Source organism: Bombus flavifrons, chromosome 16 (genome assembly GCF_040668555.2).
Source record: "Bombus flavifrons isolate JBK064 chromosome 16, iyBomFlav1_principal, whole genome shotgun sequence".
Taxonomy (NCBI): domain Eukaryota; kingdom Metazoa; phylum Arthropoda; class Insecta; order Hymenoptera; family Apidae; genus Bombus; species Bombus flavifrons.
In genome coordinates this window covers 5,167,061-5,187,844 of record NC_138457.1, presented here as the reverse complement: position 1 = coordinate 5,187,844, position 20,784 = coordinate 5,167,061, and the positions used below count along the sequence as shown (strand labels likewise).

Genomic DNA, 20,784 nt, shown 5'->3' with positions numbered 1-20,784 from the left:
TATATAGTATGACGTTATGTGGTATAACGTTACAACGTATTACGTTATATAGTATAACGTTATATGGTATAACGTTACAGCGTATTACGTTATATAGTATAACGTTATATGGTATAACGTCATAACGTATTACGTTCCATGGCATACCCTTATATGGTATAACGTTATATGGTATAACGTTATATGGTATAACGTTATACCGTAATACGTTATATGGTGCGACGTCATAACGTAATATGTTTTAAAGTATAACGTTATAAGGTATAACGTTATAACGTATTACGTTACATAGTATAACGTTACATGGTATAACGTTATAACTTATTACGTTATATAGTATAACGTTATATGGTATAACGTTATAACGTAATACGTTATATGGTATAACGTTAAAACGTTTTACGTTATATAGTATGACGTTATATGGTATAACGTTACAACGTATTACGTTATATAGTATAACGTTATATGGTATAACGTGATAACGTAATACGTTATATGGTATAACGTTATAACGTATTACGTTATATGGTATAACGTTATAACGTATTACGTTATATAGTATAACGTGATAACGTAATACGTTATATGGTATAACGTTATAACGTATTACGTTATATAGTATAACGTTATATGGTATAACGTTATACCGTAATACGTTATATGGTGCGACGTCATAACGTAATATGTTATATAGCATAACGTTATAAGGTATAACGTTATAACGTATTACGTTACATAGTATAACGTTACATGGTATAACGTTATAACTTATTACGTTATATAGTATAACGTTATATGGTATGACGTTATAACGTAATACGTTATATGGTATAACGTCATAACGTAATATGTTATATAGTATAACGTTATATTGTATAACGTTATAACGTATTACGTTATATAGTATAACGTTATAACGTAATACGGTATATGGTATAACGTTACAATGCATTACGTTGTATGGTATAACGTTATAACGTATTACGTTATATAGTATAACGTTATATGGTATAACGTTATATGGTATAACGCTATAAAGTAATACGTTATATGGAATAACGTTATTATGTATTACGTTATATAGTATAACTTTATACTGTATAACGTTATATGGTATAACGTTATAAAGTAATACGTTATATGGTATAACGTTACAACATATTACGTTATATAGTATAACGATATATGGTATAACGTTATAACGTAATACGTTATAGGGTATAACGTTATTATGTATTACGTTATATAATATAACGTTATATGGTATAACGTTATAACGTAATACGTTATTAGGTATAACGTTCTAACGTAATACGTTATATGGTATAACGCTTCAACGTATTAAGTTATATAGTGTAACGATATATGGTATAACGTTATAACGTATTACGTTATATGGTATAACGCTATAACGTAATACGTTATATGGAATAACGTTATTATGTATTACGTTATATAGAATAACTTTATATGGTATAACGTTATATGGTATAACGTTATAAAGTAATACGTTATATGGTATAACGTTACAACATATTACGTTATATAGTATAACGTTATATGGTATAACGTTATAACGTAATACGTTATAGGGTATAACGTTATTATGTATTACGTTATATAATATAACGTTATATGGTATAACGTTATAACGTAATACGTTATTAGGTATAACGTTATAACGTAATACGTTATATGGTATAACGCTTCAACGTATTAAGTTATATAGTATAACGATATATGGTATAACGTTATAACGTATTACGTTATATGGTATAACATATAGAACGTAATACGTTATATGGTATGACGTTATAACGTATTACGTTATATAGTATAACGTTATATGGTATAACGTTATAACGTAATACGTTATATGGTATAACGTTATAAGGTATTACGTTATATAGTATAACATTATATGGTATAACGTTATAACGTAATACGTTATATGGTATAACGTTATAACGTAGTACGTTATATGGTATAACGTTATAACGTATTACGTTATATGGTATAACGTTATAGCTTAATACGTTATATGGTATAACGTTATAACGTAATACGTTATATGGTATAACGTTATTATGTATTACGTTATATAGTATAACGTTATATGGTATAACGTTATAACGTAATACGTTATATGGTATAACGTTATAACGTAGTACGTTATATGGTATAACGTTACAACCTATTACGTTATATAGTATAACGTTATATGGTATAACGTTATAACGTAATACGTTATATGGTATAACGTTACAACGTATTACGTTATATAGTATAACGTTATAACGTAATACGTTATATGGTATAACGTTATAACGTAATACGTTATATGGTATGACGTTACAACGTATTACGTTATATAGTATAACGTTATATGGTATAACGTTATAACGTATTACGTTATATGGTATAACGTTATAACGTAATAAGTTATAACGTAATACGTTATAAGGTATAACGTTATAACGTATTCCGTTATATGGTATAACGTTATATGGTATAACGTTATAACGTAATACGTTATATGGTATAACGTTACAACGTATTACGTTATATTGTATAACGTTATAACGTAATTCGTTATATGGTATAACGTTATAAAGTAATACGTTATATGGTATGACGTTACAACGTATTACGTTATATAGTATAACGTTATAACGTAATAAGTTATAACGTAATACGTTATATGGTATAACGTTATAACGTATTCCGTTATATGGTATAGCGTTACAACGTATTACGTTATATAGTATAACGTTATATGGTATAACGTTATAACGTAATACGTTATATGGTATAACGTTATAACGTAATAAGTTATAACGTAATACGTTATATGGTATAACGTTATAACGTAATAAGTTATAACGTAATACGTTATATGGTATAACGTTATAACGTATTCCGTTATATGGTATAGCGTTACAACGTATTACGTTATATAGTATAACGTTATATGGTATAACTTTATAACGTAATACGTTATATGTTATAACGTTACAACGTATTACATTATATTGTATAACGTTATGTGGTATAACGTTATAACGTATTACGTTATATGGTATAAGGTTATTATGTATTACGTTATATAGTATAACGTTATATGGTATAACGTTATAACGTATTACGTTATATAGTATAACATTATATGGTACAACGTTATAACGTAATACGTTATATGGTATAACGTTATTGTAATATCGGAATATATTAAAGGTATAGTTTTGTCCGATTAATTATAATTTATTAATAATGGATTAAAATTACAGATATTAGTTAGACAGAATACGATGTTTGATTCACAGGAAAACTAAATACAACGCTCGTATTTACATCAAATAACTCGACAACTATTTGGTAACTCTCTCTCTCTTTCTCTCTCTCTCACTAGCAACTCTAACAACTCTACAACACTAACAGCTCAATTCTCACGACTCTATGCTTCGACGTCTCGATCAACTCTGCCCTTCGCAACACACTCGCTTTTCGACTCGCATACCCTCACCTCTCCGTCACCTCACCTTGAAAACCTTAACCGTCTTTTGTTCTAACGCTGTTTATCGTTTTTCTCATACCTCTGTAAGAACTAGGTCACTTTAGTCACATAGGCGCTCTTAGATATAAACAAACCACAAAGGACGACGTACACGGTCTTTTTCTAGTTTCAGCCGATTTCCAATCGAAGCTATTTTACGATATTACATTATTATGTATTACGTTATATGGTATAACGTTATATGGTATCACGTTATATAGCATAACGTTATATGGTATAACGTTACAACGTATTACGTTATATAGTATAACGTTATATGGTATAACGTTATAACGTAATACGTTATATGGTATAACTGTATAACGTATTACGTTATATGGTATAACGTTATAACGTAATACGTTATATGGTATAACGATACAACGTATTACGTTATATAGTATAACGTTATATGTTATAACGTTATAACGTAATACGTTATATGGTATAACGTTATAACGTATTACGTTATATGGTATAACGTTAGAACGTAATACGTTATATGTTATAACGTTATAACGTAATACGTTATATGGTATAACGTTATAACGTATTACGTTATATAGTATAACGTTATATGGTATAACGTTATAACGTAATACGTTATATGGTATAACGTTATAACGTATTACGTTATATGGTATAACGTTATAGCTTAATACGTTATATGGTATAACGTTATAACGTAATACGTTATATGGTATAACGTTATTATGTATTACGTTATATAGTATAACGTTATATGGTATCACGTTATATAGCATAACGTTATATGGTATAACGTTACAACCTATTACGTTATATAGTATAACGTTATATGGTATAACGTTATAACGTAATACGTTATATGGTATAACTGTATAACGTATTACGTTATATGGTATAACGTTATAACGTAATACGTTATATGGTATAACGTTACAACGTATTACGTTATAACGTAATACGTTATATAGTATAACGTTATAACGTAATACGTTATATAATATAACGTTATAACGTAGTACGTTATATGGTATAACGTTACAACGTATTAAGTTATATAGTATAACGTTATATGGTATAACGTTATAACGTAATACGTTATATGGTATAACGTTATAGCTTAATACGTTATATGGTATAACGTTATAGCTTAATACGTTATATGGTATAACGTTATAACGTAATACGTTATATGGTATAACGTTACAACGTATTACGTTATATAGTATAACGTTATATGGTATCACGTTATAACGTAATTCGTTATATGGTATAACGTTATAACGTATTACGTTATATGGTATAACGTTATAACGCATTACGTTATATAGTATAACATTATATGGTACAACGTTATAACGTAAAAAGTTATATGGCATAACGTTACAACGTATTACTATATGTAGTATAACGTTATATGGTATAACGTTATAACGTAATACGTTATATGGTATAACGTTATTATGTATTACGTTATATGGTATAACGTTATATGGTATCACGTTATATAGCATATCGTTATATGGTATAACGTTACAACGTATTACGTTATACAGTATAACGTTATATGGTATAACGTTATAACGTAATACGTTATATGGTATAACTGTATAACGTATTACGTTATATGGTATAACGTTATAACGTATTACGTTATATGGTATAACGTTATTATGCATTACGTTATATGGTATAACGTTATTATGTATTACGTTATATAGTATAACGTTATATGGTATAACGTTATAACGTATTACGTTATATAGTATAACGTTATATGGTATAACGTTATAACGTAATACGTTATATGGTATAACGTTATAACGTAATAAGTTATAACGTAATACGTTATATGGTATAACGTTATAACGTATTACGTTATATGGTATAACGTTATAACGCATTACGTTATATAGTATAACATTATATGGTACAACGTTATAACGTAAAAAGTTATATGGCATAACGTTACAACGTATTACGTTATATAGTATAACGTTATATGGTATAACGTTATAACGTAATACGTTATATGGTATAACTGTATAACGTATTACGTTATATGGTATAACGTTATAACGTATTACGATATATGGTATAACGTTATTATGTATTACGTTATTTAGTATAACGTTATATGGTATAACGTTATAACGTAATACGTTATATGGTATAACGTTATTATGTATTACGTTATATAGTATAACGTTATATGGTATAACGCTATAACGTAATACGTTATATGGTATAACGTTATAACGTATTACGTTATATGGTATATCGTTATTATGTATTACGTTATATAGTATAACGTTATATGGTATAACGTTATAACGTAATACGTTATATGGTATAACTGTATAACGTATTACGTTATATGGTATAACGTTATAACGTATTACGTTATATGGTATAACGTTATTATGTATTACGTTATATAGTATAACGTTATATGAAATAACGTTATAACGTAATACGTTATATGGTATAACGTTATTATGTATTACGTTATATAGTATAACGTTATATGAAATAACGTTATAACGTAATACGTTATATGGTATAACGTTATTATGTATTACGTTATATAGTATAACGTTATATGGTATAACGCTATAACGTAATACGTTATATGGTATAACGTTATAACGTATTACGTTATATGGTATAACGTTATTATGTATTACGTTATATAGTATAACGTTATATGGTATAACGTTATAACGCAATACTTTATATGGTATAACGTTACAACGTATTACGTTATATAGTATGACGTTATATGGTATAACGTTATAACGTAATACGTTATATAGTCTAACGTTATAACGTATTACGTTATATAGTATAACGTTAAATGGTATAACGTTATATGGTATAACGGTATAACGTAATACATTATGTGGTATAACGTTACAACGTATTACGTTATATGGTATAACGTTATTATGTATTACGTTATATCGTATTACGTTATATGGTATAACGTTATAACGTAGTACGTTATATGGTATAACGTTACAACGTATTAAGTTATATAGTATAACGTTATATGGTATAACGTTATATGGTATAACGTTATAACGTGTTACGTTATATGGTATAACGTTAGAACCTATTACGTTATATAGTATAACGTTATATGGTATAACGTTATAACGTGTTACGTTATATGGTATAACGTTAGGACGTAATACGTTATATGGTATAACGCTACAACGTATTATGTTATATGGTATAACGTTATTATGTATTACGTTATATCGTATTACGTTATATGGTATAACGTTAGAACGTAATACGTTATATGGTATAACGTTATAACGTAATACGTTATATGGTATAACTGTATAACGTATTACGTTATATGGTATAACGTTATAACGTATTACGTTATATGGTATAACGTTATTATGCATTACGTTATATGGTATAACGTTATTATGTATTACGTTATATAGTATAACGTTATATGGTATAACGTTATAACGTAATACGTTATATGGTATAACTGTATAACGTATTACGTTATATGGTATAACGTTATAACGTATTACGTTATATGGTATAACGTTATTATGCATTACGTTATATGGTATAACGTTATTATGTATTACGTTATATAGTATAACGTTATATGGTATAACGTTATAACGTATTACGTTATATAGTATAACGTTATATGGTATAACGTTATAACGTAATACGTTATATGGTATAACGTTATAACGTAATAAGTTATAACGTAATACGTTATATGGTATAACGTTATAACGTATTACGTTATATGGTATAACGTTATAACGCATTACGTTATATAGTATAACATTATATGGTACAACGTTATAACGTAAAAAGTTATATGGCATAACGTTACAACGTATTACGTTATATAGTATAACGTTATATGGTATAACGTTATAACGTAATACGTTATATGGTATAACTGTATAACGTATTACGTTATATGGTATAACGTTATAACGTATTACGATATATGGTATAACGTTATTATGTATTACGTTATTTAGTATAACGTTATATGGTATAACGTTATAACGTAATACGTTATATGGTATAACGTTATTATGTATTACGTTATATAGTATAACGTTATATGGTATAACGCTATAACGTAATACGTTATATGGTATAACGTTATAACGTATTACGTTATATGGTATAACGTTATTATGTATTACGTTATATAGTATAACGTTATATGGTATAACGTTATAACGTAATACGTTATATGGTATAACTGTATAACGTATTACGTTATATGGTATAACGTTATAACGTATTACGTTATATGGTATAACGTTATTATGTATTACGTTATATAGTATAACGTTATATGGTATAACGTTATAACGTAATACGTTATATGGTATAACGTTATTATGTATTACGTTATATAGTATAACGTTATATGGTATAACGCTATAACGTAATACGTTATATGGTATAACGTTATAACGTATTACGTTATATGGTATAACGTTATTATGTATTACGTTATATAGTATAACGTTATATGGTATAACGTTATAACGCAATACGTTATATGGTATAACGTTACAACGTATTACGTTATATAGTATGACGTTATATGGTATAACGTTATAACGTAATACGTTATATAGTCTAACGTTATAACGTATTACGTTATATAGTATAACGTTAAATGGTATAACGTTATATGGTATAACGGTATAACGTAATACATTATGTGGTATAACGTTACAACGTATTACGTTATATCGTATAACGTTATTATGTATTACGTTATATCGTATTAAGTTATATAGTATAACGTTATATGGTATAACGTTATAACGTATTACGTTATATGGTATAACGTTAGAACCTATTACGTTATATAGTATAACGTTATATTGTATAACGTTACAACGTAATACGTTATATGGTATAACGTTACAACGTAGTACGTTATATAGTATAACGTTATAACGTAATACGTTATATGGTATAACGTTACAACGTATTACGTTATATGGTATAACGTTACAACGTAATACGTTATATGGTATAACGTTATAACGTATTACGTTATATGTTATAACGTTACAACGTATTAAGTTATATAGTATAACGTTACAACGTATTACGTTATATAGTATAACGTTATATAGTATAACGTTAAATGGTATAACGTTATATGGTATAACGGTATAACGTAATACATTATGTGGTATAACGTTACAACGTATTACGTTATATGGTATAACGTTATTATGTATTACGTTATATCGTATTACGTTATATGGTATAACGTTATAACGTAGTACGTTATATGGTATAACGTTACAACGTATTAAGTTATATAGTATAACGTTATATGGTATAACGTTATATGGTATAACGTTATAACGTGTTACGTTATATGGTATAACGTTAGAACCTATTACGTTATATAGTATAACGTTATATGGTATAACGTTATAACGTGTTACGTTATATGGTATAACGTTAGGACGTAATACGTTATATGGTATAACGTTACAACGTATTATGTTATATGGTATAACGTTATTATGTATTACGTTATATCGTATTACGTTATATGGTATAACGTTATAACGTAGTACGTTATATGGTATAACGTTACAACGTATTAAGTTATATAGTATAACGTTATATGGTATAACGTTATATGGTATAACGTTATAACGTGTTACGTTATATGGTATAACGTTAGAACCTATTACGTTATATAGTATAACGTTATATGGTATAACGTTATAACGTGTTACGTTATATGGTATAACGTTAGGACGTAATACGTTATATGGTATAACGTTACAACGTATTATGTTATATGGTATAACGTTATTATGTATTACGTTATATCGTATTACGTTATATGGTATAACGTTATAACGTAATACGTTATATGGTATAACGTTATAACGTAATACGTTATATGGTATAACGTTATTATGTATTACGTTATATAGTATAACGTTATATGGTATAACGTTATAACGTAATACGTTATATGGTATAACGTTATAACGTAGTACGTTATATGGTATAACGTTACAACGTATTAAGTTATATAGTATAACGTTATATGGTATAACGTTATAACGTATTACGTTATATGGTATAACGTTAGGACCTATTACGTTATATAGTATAACGTTATATGGTATAACGTTATAACGTAATACGTTATATGGTATAACGTTACAACGTATTACGTTATATAGTATAATGTTATAACGTAATACGTTATATGGTATAACGTTACAACGTTTTACGTTATATGTTATAACGTTATAACGTAATACGTTATATGGTATAACGTTATAACGTAATTCGTTATATGGTATAACGTTACAACGTATTACGTTATATAGTATAACGTTATAACGTAATACGTTTAATGCTATAACGTTATAACGTAATACGTTATATTGTATAACGTTACAACGTATTACGTTATATAGTATAACGTTATATGGTATAACGCTATAACGTAATACGTTATATGGTATAACGTTATAACGTATTACGTTATATGGTATAACGTTATTATGTATTACGTTATATAGTATAACGTTATATGGTATAACGTTATAACGTAATACGTTATATGGTATAACTGTATAACGTATTACGTTATATGGTATAACGTTATAACGTATTACGTTATATGGTATAACGTTATTATGTATTACGTTATATAGTATAACGTTATATGAAATAACGTTATAACGTAATACGTTATATGGTATAACGTTATTATGTATTACGTTATATAGTATAACGTTATATGAAATAACGTTATAACGTAATACGTTATATGGTATAACGTTATTATGTATTACGTTATATAGTATAACGTTATATGGTATAACGCTATAACGTAATACGTTATATGGTATAACGTTATAACGTATTACGTTATATGGTATAACGTTATTATGTATTACGTTATATAGTATAACGTTATATGGTATAACGTTATAACGCAATACGTTATATGGTATAACGTTACAACGTATTACGTTATATAGTATGACGTTATATGGTATAACGTTATAACGTAATACGTTATATAGTCTAACGTTATAACGTATTACGTTATATAGTATAACGTTAAATGGTATAACGTTATATGGTATAACGGTATAACGTAATACATTATGTGGTATAACGTTACAACGTATTACGTTATATGGTATAACGTTATTATGTATTACGTTATATCGTATTACGTTATATGGTATAACGTTATAACGTAGTACGTTATATGGTATAACGTTACAACGTATTAAGTTATATAGTATAACGTTATATGGTATAACGTTATATGGTATAACGTTATAACGTGTTACGTTATATGGTATAACGTTAGAACCTATTACGTTATATAGTATAACGTTATATGGTATAACGTTATAACGTGTTACGTTATATGGTATAACGTTAGGACGTAATACGTTATATGGTATAACGCTACAACGTATTATGTTATATGGTATAACGTTATTATGTATTACGTTATATCGTATTACGTTATATGGTATAACGTTAGAACGTAATACGTTATATGGTATAACGTTATAACGTAATACGTTATATGGTATGACGTTACAACGTATTACGTTATATAGTATAACGTTATATAGTATAACGTTATATGGTATAACGTTATAACGTATTACGTTATATGGTATAACGTTATTATGTATTACGTTATATAGTATAACGTTATATGGTATAACGTTATATGGTATAACGTTATAACGTATTACGTTATATGGTATAACGTTATAACGTATTACGTTATATAGTATAACGTTATATGGTATAACGTTATAACGTATTACGTTATATAGTATAACGTTATATGGTATAACGTTATAACGTAATACGTTATATGGTATAACGTTATAACGTAATAAGTTATAACGTAATACGTTATATGGTATAACGTTATAACGTATTACGTTATATGGTATAACGTTATAACGCATTACGTTATATAGTATAACGTTATATGGTATAACGTTATAACGTAATACGTTATATGGTATAACGTTATTATGTATTACGTTATATGGTATAACGTTATATGGTATCACGTTATATAGCATATCGTTATATGGTATAACGTTACAACGTATTACGTTATATAGTATAACGTTATATGGTATAACGTTATAACGTAATACGTTATATGGTATAACTGTATAACGTATTACGTTATATGGTATAACGTTATAACGTATTACGTTATATGGTATAACGTTATTATGCATTACGTTATATGGTATAACGTTATTATGTATTACGTTATATAGTATAACGTTATATGGTATAACGTTATAACGTAATACGTTATATGGTATAACTGTATAACGTATTACGTTATATGGTATAACGTTATAACGTATTACGTTATATGGTATAACGTTATTATGCATTACGTTATATGGTATAACGTTATTATGTATTACGTTATATAGTATAACGTTATATGGTATAACGTTATAACGTATTACGTTATATAGTATAACGTTATATGGTATAACGTTATAACGTAATACGTTATATGGTATAACGTTATAACGTAATAAGTTATAACGTAATACGTTATATGGTATAACGTTATAACGTATTACGTTATATGGTATAACGTTATAACGCATTACGTTATATAGTATAACATTATATGGTACAACGTTATAACGTAAAAAGTTATATGGCATAACGTTACAACGTATTACGTTATATAGTATAACGTTATATGGTATAACGTTATAACGTAATACGTTATATGGTATAACTGTATAACGTATTACGTTATATGGTATAACGTTATAACGTATTACGATATATGGTATAACGTTATTATGTATTACGTTATTTAGTATAACGTTATATGGTATAACGTTATAACGTAATACGTTATATGGTATAACGTTATTATGTATTACGTTATATAGTATAACGTTATATGGTATAACGCTATAACGTAATACGTTATATGGTATAACGTTATAACGTATTACGTTATATGGTATAACGTTATTATGTATTACGTTATATAGTATAACGTTATATGGTATAACGTTATAACGTAATACGTTATATGGTATAACTGTATAACGTATTACGTTATATGGTATAACGTTATAACGTATTACGTTATATGGTATAACGTTATTATGTATTACGTTATATAGTATAACGTTATATGGTATAACGTTATAACGTAATACGTTATATGGTATAACGTTATTATGTATTACGTTATATAGTATAACGTTATATGGTATAACGCTATAACGTAATACGTTATATGGTATAACGTTATAACGTATTACGTTATATGGTATAACGTTATTATGTATTACGTTATATAGTATAACGTTATATGGTATAACGTTATAACGCAATACGTTATATGGTATAACGTTACAACGTATTACGTTATATAGTATGACGTTATATGGTATAACGTTATAACGTAATACGTTATATAGTCTAACGTTATAACGTATTACGTTATATAGTATAACGTTAAATGGTATAACGTTATATGGTATAACGGTATAACGTAATACATTATGTGGTATAACGTTACAACGTATTACGTTATATCGTATAACGTTATTATGTATTACGTTATATCGTATTAAGTTATATAGTATAACGTTATATGGTATAACGTTATAACGTATTACGTTATATGGTATAACGTTAGAACCTATTACGTTATATAGTATAACGTTATATTGTATAACGTTACAACGTAATACGTTATATGGTATAACGTTACAACGTAGTACGTTATATAGTATAACGTTATAACGTAATACGTTATATGGTATAACGTTACAACGTATTACGTTATATGGTATAACGTTACAACGTAATACGTTATATGGTATAACGTTATAACGTATTACGTTATATGTTATAACGTTACAACGTATTAAGTTATATAGTATAACGTTACAACGTATTACGTTATATAGTATAACGTTATATAGTATAACGTTAAATGGTATAACGTTATATGGTATAACGGTATAACGTAATACATTATGTGGTATAACGTTACAACGTATTACGTTATATGGTATAACGTTATTATGTATTACGTTATATCGTATTACGTTATATGGTATAACGTTATAACGTAGTACGTTATATGGTATAACGTTACAACGTATTAAGTTATATAGTATAACGTTATATGGTATAACGTTATATGGTATAACGTTATAACGTGTTACGTTATATGGTATAACGTTAGAACCTATTACGTTATATAGTATAACGTTATATGGTATAACGTTATAACGTGTTACGTTATATGGTATAACGTTAGGACGTAATACGTTATATGGTATAACGTTACAACGTATTATGTTATATGGTATAACGTTATTATGTATTACGTTATATCGTATTACGTTATATGGTATAACGTTATAACGTAGTACGTTATATGGTATAACGTTACAACGTATTAAGTTATATAGTATAACGTTATATGGTATAACGTTATATGGTATAACGTTACAACGTTTTACGTTATATGTTATAACGTTATAACGTAATACGTTATATGGTATAACGTTATAACGTAATTCGTTATATGGTATAACGTTACAACGTATTACGTTATATAGTATAACGTTATAACGTAATACGTTTAATGCTATAACGTTATAACGTAATACGTTATATTGTATAACGTTACAACGTATTACGTTATATAGTATAACGTTATATGGTATAACGTTATAACGTATTACGTTATATGGTATAACGTTATAACGCAATACGTTATATGGTATAACGTTATATGGTATAACGGTATAACGTAATACATTATGTGGTATAACGTTACAACGTATTACGTTATATAGTATAACGTATAGTATAGTATATAGTATAGAAAAACTCTCACCCTTGTAGGATAAGACGAAGGAGGAGGGTGGTAGTCAGGCGGCCTAGAACCGCATCCTCGCCGTCCCAACTGACCACGACTAGAAGGGTGATAGCGCTAGTGGAAATGACCCCCCTCCCCCAACGCCAAATTAAACAGGTGGAGAATTTTCGGACTGGCTCGAACAAGAGCCAATTCCCGCAAACGCATTCCCAATGCGAGAATTGATCATAAATTTTAATAAATAAAACAATAAAGAAAAAAAGGGGCCGCGGGGGGGTGCAACAGAAGATAATTTATAAGAGGTTCCTGGAGCACTCCTGTCACACGCGTAGGATGGTCATCGTGGAGTTTTAGTCGGTAGGAGTCCGACACTACTCTGCTGTTACCTGATTATTAGCAACTGCGGATTGTCCATGAGGATTTCTCCACGTACAAAAAAAGAAAGAAGAAAAAGATATAATGTTTAAACTTTGAATATCTTGCAAAATTTGACATACATTTTCGGATAGGTTTCAAATTTTCCTATTGTAATCACGGTAGTCGTTCTTTATTACAGTGCTAATGAAGTCTCATATATTTATAAAAATTTCCGCGCGTTACATATTAAGTACTGATTAGGATGCATGATTCCATCGAGAAAGAACAGTGAGATATGCAGGGTGACGAAATCAATATAGCCTAAAATTTAAGCGATATGTACATCTACAAGCGAAAATACGACGAAAATGATGGATAAAGATCATTGTGTTTGGGATTTTGTTTATTAGATATTGACATTTGAAAATTAATCAAAATGCCCTTGTGAGTTGGCAATCCTCTTTACAGGAACGAATGAAAAGTATAGTCTAAGGCGACATAGACGCAATGATCCTCAAACTTCGCATTTTTCAACCGGTGTGCTGCAAGAACATATGCAGTATCTGATAATTTAGTCCACTGATCTCTTTTCCCTTAAATTGCAAGGTAAAAGCAGTAGTCATCCAGCGTAAATATCTTGTCTCAATATAATGTAAAAGATATAATACAAACGCAAATTCTTACAATTCGCTGTAAGACGATTTGGCAATTGGATTGTACAAAATGGAACACAATGAGAATTTTTTATCCGCAAGCACTGTCATTTGAAATTTTCATTCGAACAAGCGTGTATATTATCTCAGATTTGCGCATGAAATTTTAGAATACTGAAATCTTAAATTTATCTTTAGTTCGTAAAGTATTAATAATAATTAATATTTTTCGCTATAGAAAAGTAACAATTCGAAACTTTTCTGATAAAAAGTCGATGATATTTTTCACAATTATTGATTTTTGAAATGTTACATTTTTAAATATTTCTATACTCACAAAGTCTTTTGTCAGAAACTTCATAAAAATTCGTCAAAAGATCCTTTTGGATTTCAAGGAGATCCTTATTAATTCATTGATAATACATATAACGCTAATCCTGCTAAACTAGTTATCATAAAATTGATTGCTAAATTAAATGTACAACTAATACTCGTCACTAATATTATGCATTTTCATTTATCACAAACATCTTTTACGTTTTTCAGTTAAGAAAGACTCGTAAAAACTACGTATTTCTAAGTGACATTTCTTGAATCGCATCTCTGTGTCTTCAAGAAAGTTTTTAAAGACTACCAAAAAGTTTTCTAAAACTTTGGTGTTTCATTTTATCTTGAACTTGTCATTGCTTGATGTTTCATTGGCATATGCCTTTTTAGCTTTGTTTCTAGATTTGTTAGATAGATAAGCCTGCTGGAAGAATCTAGCGAATAGAATGAAATAGCTGAAGTACATTAGCATCGAAAGTTTGATGTTGGAAAGTGTAACGTTACATTCGTTTGTTTGCATGTAGTAGTAAGCCGCAAAAATTATAACGCAACCTACAACCATTTGCACCAATTGTAGCGTAGTGATTGTTATGGCTATCCATTTTGGTGGATTGAATCCCATTGCTTTCAGAGCGTAATAAGAGTACATCCACGAGTGAACGAAGAGGTTCATCGTAGTGAACCATCTGCCAGTCGCTGAAGTTTCTCCATAAGAGTACCATGTATAAAGAAGAACCGTTATATGGTGATACCAGTGTAGGAATATTAATGGTTGCTTTCGTAACACGATGAAGGCTGTGTCACCGAGTTCTACTACCTTCGATAATGTAAACAAGAACGTCCAAAAGGCTGCAACGGGGTCTCGCGTAAGGAAACTGAAAAGTAAGTAATTACGTTTCTGCTGTGAATGAATATTCTGGAAATATGTACGATAGTATGTAATAGGATATTATTCTTGTACTGAAAATATTTTCAGGAATAAAGTATTAAAGTGAAATTACTTTGGAACACAAACGCTATAGTAAAACCCATAATTGCTTAAAGTGTGGAACATTTCTGGTCCCATTCGAAGAAAGCCAAGAACGGAGAACGTCGCAAGCATCAAACTCCATATCGTAAGCCAACGTCTTAGATCGAACTTTGGCTTATCTGATAAATAATACTTCCCAGAAAAAACTAGAATGACGTAGATAGCACAATATACGAGGCAGTATGGCAAATGATTATTCATTGGCGTCACGGTATCCCAATAAATAAAATTTTTTTCCAAGTTCAAGACGTACGAGTAATTAGGTAGAGAGATCTGCATGTAGCTTATATTCTCCTTCATCTTATAATCCATTTCAACGTTCGTCCTGGGATTTGTTTTTTCTATCCAAGATTTTTATCTCTGTTGACAATCTATTGAACAGGAAGAAGAGTACATCGGATACAGTGTAATTTATATTCTGACAAACATGAATAATTGTTTCATGTATTTATGTGGTAGTGTATAATATAGTTATAAACTATTCCGTGGTTTGGTATAAACGTATATGGCGATATACACGTTATCCAATTATGCTTATTAGTGCTCGTGTCACAAAAATGCGCTTTATCTTTAATAGATCCGATAACAAACTATCTTATTCTTAAATTATATTATTTCACTAGCGGAAAAATGATAAACTATCTGGACTATACTATAATGGGTCACAAGATTCGATAACAAAAATTGATGAAAATATGTTAACTTTATCTATATATTGTAGACCAGTTAATTTTTTTACATGTTGTGTACTTAGATGAACTTGTTATTTTGAACTTAAATTTCATCAGGTTTAACACTTTCCGAGATATTCTGTAAAATAGTATGTAGAATATATATTTCCAGGTTTTTGCACAACTCTACTAATACTAATTGTCTGTTCAAATTGACTGGTTGGTGATTTTTATGAAGTGTATTCTTTCAATGAATATCTCTTAATTTCTACATACATCTTCAGATACGTTCCAAATTTCACTGATATAATTACGTTAGTTGTATCTCGTTACAGGGCTAATGAAATTTGAAAATATTTTTTAAAATACTCAAACACTTTCACGAGCCGCTGTGTATACAAAATATATAATATATTTGAACGTTAATACCAACGTATATCGCAGAACAAAATTCTTCTTGTACGATGGAAAATTCAACTTAGTCGATTCCAACGTTAATATCTCTTGTATCCAGTAAAAACAATTAATTCGATGAACGATTGAATTTCCGCTGAATTCTTGTTCTTCCTGTAACCAGAAAAATGAGACTGAAGACCAAATTATAAAAATCATTGCTACTTGGCTGCATAGTTCCCACTCCTGATGCTGAATAAATATGAATGTATACAAGTGGTATATTCTCACATAATAAGCTTACTGGATATGTACGTTGGATCGAAGAATTTGCTTACCCATGTCTTGCTACTTATGTATATCTATCACTTTAACGTGATATAATGACTTTAGTACATACTATATCATATTTTTTATCAAACGATAATGTAGATTTCATAAATGTAGTTTCTATTACGGTGAATTTTTGAAAGGAATGTTCCAACGATCTTTAAGAATTTTATTAAATAACTTTAGACAGTAGTTTCATTTTTATTTTTACGTTGAAAATCAAAATTCCAATTTATCCGTATTTTGTACAATTCTTTGAACTTAGAACACAGGTAAATTTTCCTAAAAATGGGTCAACATTCAATAACAAAAATTGACTAAAATATGTTAACTTTATCTATATGTTGTAGACTAGTCAATTTTGTTAAATGTTGTTTACATAAGTGTATTCATTTTGAATTTAAACTTCTTCAGGTTTAACAATTTCCGAGATTCTACGAACAAGAATAGGTTCTAAAAAGTAGTATCCATTTATATATTTATAGTATCTATTTACATCTCATTATCTTTCCTACTTGATTAGTTTCGACTTTGGACTTTTCTTACTGTAATGAATATAAATCAATCATACTATGGCAACGTGTAATTAATGTATATTTATCGTAATTAATGCCTTTCATTGTGTTCATACTTAGCCAACTACACGCGCCACAGAGAGCTATATATTTCCATCGCGCTCGGACAAGCCAACCTATACGCTGTCCACTGCACATTTTTCCAAACATCGAGGACTAATATTCACTACTTAAAAAACAAAAGAGTCTACAAATTATTTAAATGGTCAATTATATTTTGCGGTAATGATGTTATTTAACCATTTCACATATTGTTTATACAAAATATCAAATTGAAAGTATATATTAAAAGTATAAAAAAATATAGGTAAAATTACAAACATTAAAGATGACTAGAGATAAATAACGCGACTTGAATGTGAAATTAAAAATTCATAATACATTTTAATATCTTTTTACAATGTGGTATCGTTCGATTATAACTTTATCTAGTCATAACTGATAGCGTAATATTTTAATTAATTTTAACACCACTAGATCGGTGTATTTTATTATATGCTGTACATTATAAAAGCAGAAAAAGTGGCGCAATTAATTGGGAACAGTTGATGAACAAGCGATGTACTTTACAGAGGGGAGATCTCCCTATTCGGTTGGCTAAGTGTTAATGACAATTTTTCATCTTCATGATTTTTTAAATTAGAATGATTTCAATCATTTTTTAATATGTTACCGGCAGTATGATTTTGAATGACTTTTCCTTACAGATGGTTCTAATTTCCAAGATATTCGTAAGAAACTTGTAAGAAACAGTAAGTGTACGCGTTGGTATCGGTTGCCTGCTACACGGCGGTTTGCCTGCGTAATATATAATATGATTATACATTATACATATTTATCAGTTTCAAATTGCAGCAAACTGCTCGTAAAAAAATTTGATGAGGTGATTCCTGTAGACGACACAACGCTTGCATACGAAGCGCGCATGAGCTTGGTGGCATGAGCTTGGTGGCATGAGCTTGGGCGCCGTTTGTCAATTTTTCGGGTACTGCAATCTTTCGGCAGCGTAGTATTTTTAACTGTTGAAACTATCTCAAAATCCAAGGCTGCCAGTTATATGTATAGGAGAAACTCGTTGAAAATGTTGACCTTTACAACATATTAAAAAATCATCGAAACTGAAGAAAGTAGCTTCCTTACAAATTCATCTCGATGTATAAAATCCTTCTGGGCATCTAGAAAATTTAATAAATTAAATAACATTGAAGTTTATATTTATAATTATGAACATTGTAAGCTTATCTCTATTCGAAATAAATATTAAAATGGAACTATTATTTCAAGGTCGGAATAAAATAATTGATAAATGTCTCATAAATATGCAATTATCAGGATAACGAATCGTAATATCCAGTGGACGAACGTCTGTAGTGTTTTGTTAGTATTGAAATTAGTTTCAGCAATTTCTTAAAATAAGTTTTAAGCATTTCTAAAATATGCTATCTTAAACGAAAAATATTCATGTCTCAGAAAGGAATAGTTTTAGTCAATTTTTGGATCTGTGTGTATATTGTATAATTTTTCTTTTCATTTTTATGAAGGATAAAATATGACAGAGTTTGACCATTTATTTATGAAGCACCTTATGTAGAAAGTCTATATTTATATATATGCATACATTTAAATTATACAACAATGAATGGAATTTTTTTAAAACAGAATATTGTACATAATATTGAGTTAATGACTACAAGATTAATATTCGTCTACTGTATAATATTCTTCGACGATACGTTTAAAAAAATTAATACTTTGAACAAAAATTGGACGAAATTTTTTTTCAGACGAATATTAGAGGAAAATAGTGAAGCCAAGAAAAAGCTTCTAAGAATGTTTAAAGAAATTACGCCGGCCATGTTCAATTGGCATAGCCAACACAATGGCTACAAATGTTAGAAATAAGATTGCATTTCTTATTGCAAAATTAATGGTATACTTACATATAAATACATGTACTTGTCTCACGAT

At 28.3% G+C, this 20,784-nt stretch overlaps 1 protein-coding gene and 1 long non-coding RNA gene across 3 annotated transcripts; one reads left to right on the top strand and one right to left on the bottom strand.

Moving 5' to 3' along the window:
* The first annotated feature begins 15,002 nt into the window (after positions 1-15,002).
* Positions 15,003-17,229, top strand: LOC138187985 (uncharacterized). 2 transcript variants are annotated; one of them, XR_011175309.1, is made up of 3 exons: positions 15,003-15,139; positions 16,449-16,703; positions 16,794-17,229. It is a non-coding gene; the product is annotated as an uncharacterized LOC138187985 (long non-coding RNA). The 2 variants fall into 2 exon arrangements; XR_011175308.1 differs by having other exon boundaries at positions 15,026-15,281.
* LOC138187984 (very long chain fatty acid elongase 6-like) lies at positions 15,354-17,159 on the bottom strand. The gene is made up of 2 exons (XM_069129335.1): positions 16,819-17,159; positions 15,354-16,692 (listed from the first exon to the last, which is right to left on the bottom strand). Exons 1-2 carry the CDS (start codon positions 17,157-17,159, stop codon positions 16,152-16,154), a joined length of 882 nt encoding a protein of 293 aa, XP_068985436.1. The 3' UTR covers positions 15,354-16,151.
* Positions 17,230-20,784: the final 3,555 nt, after the last annotated feature.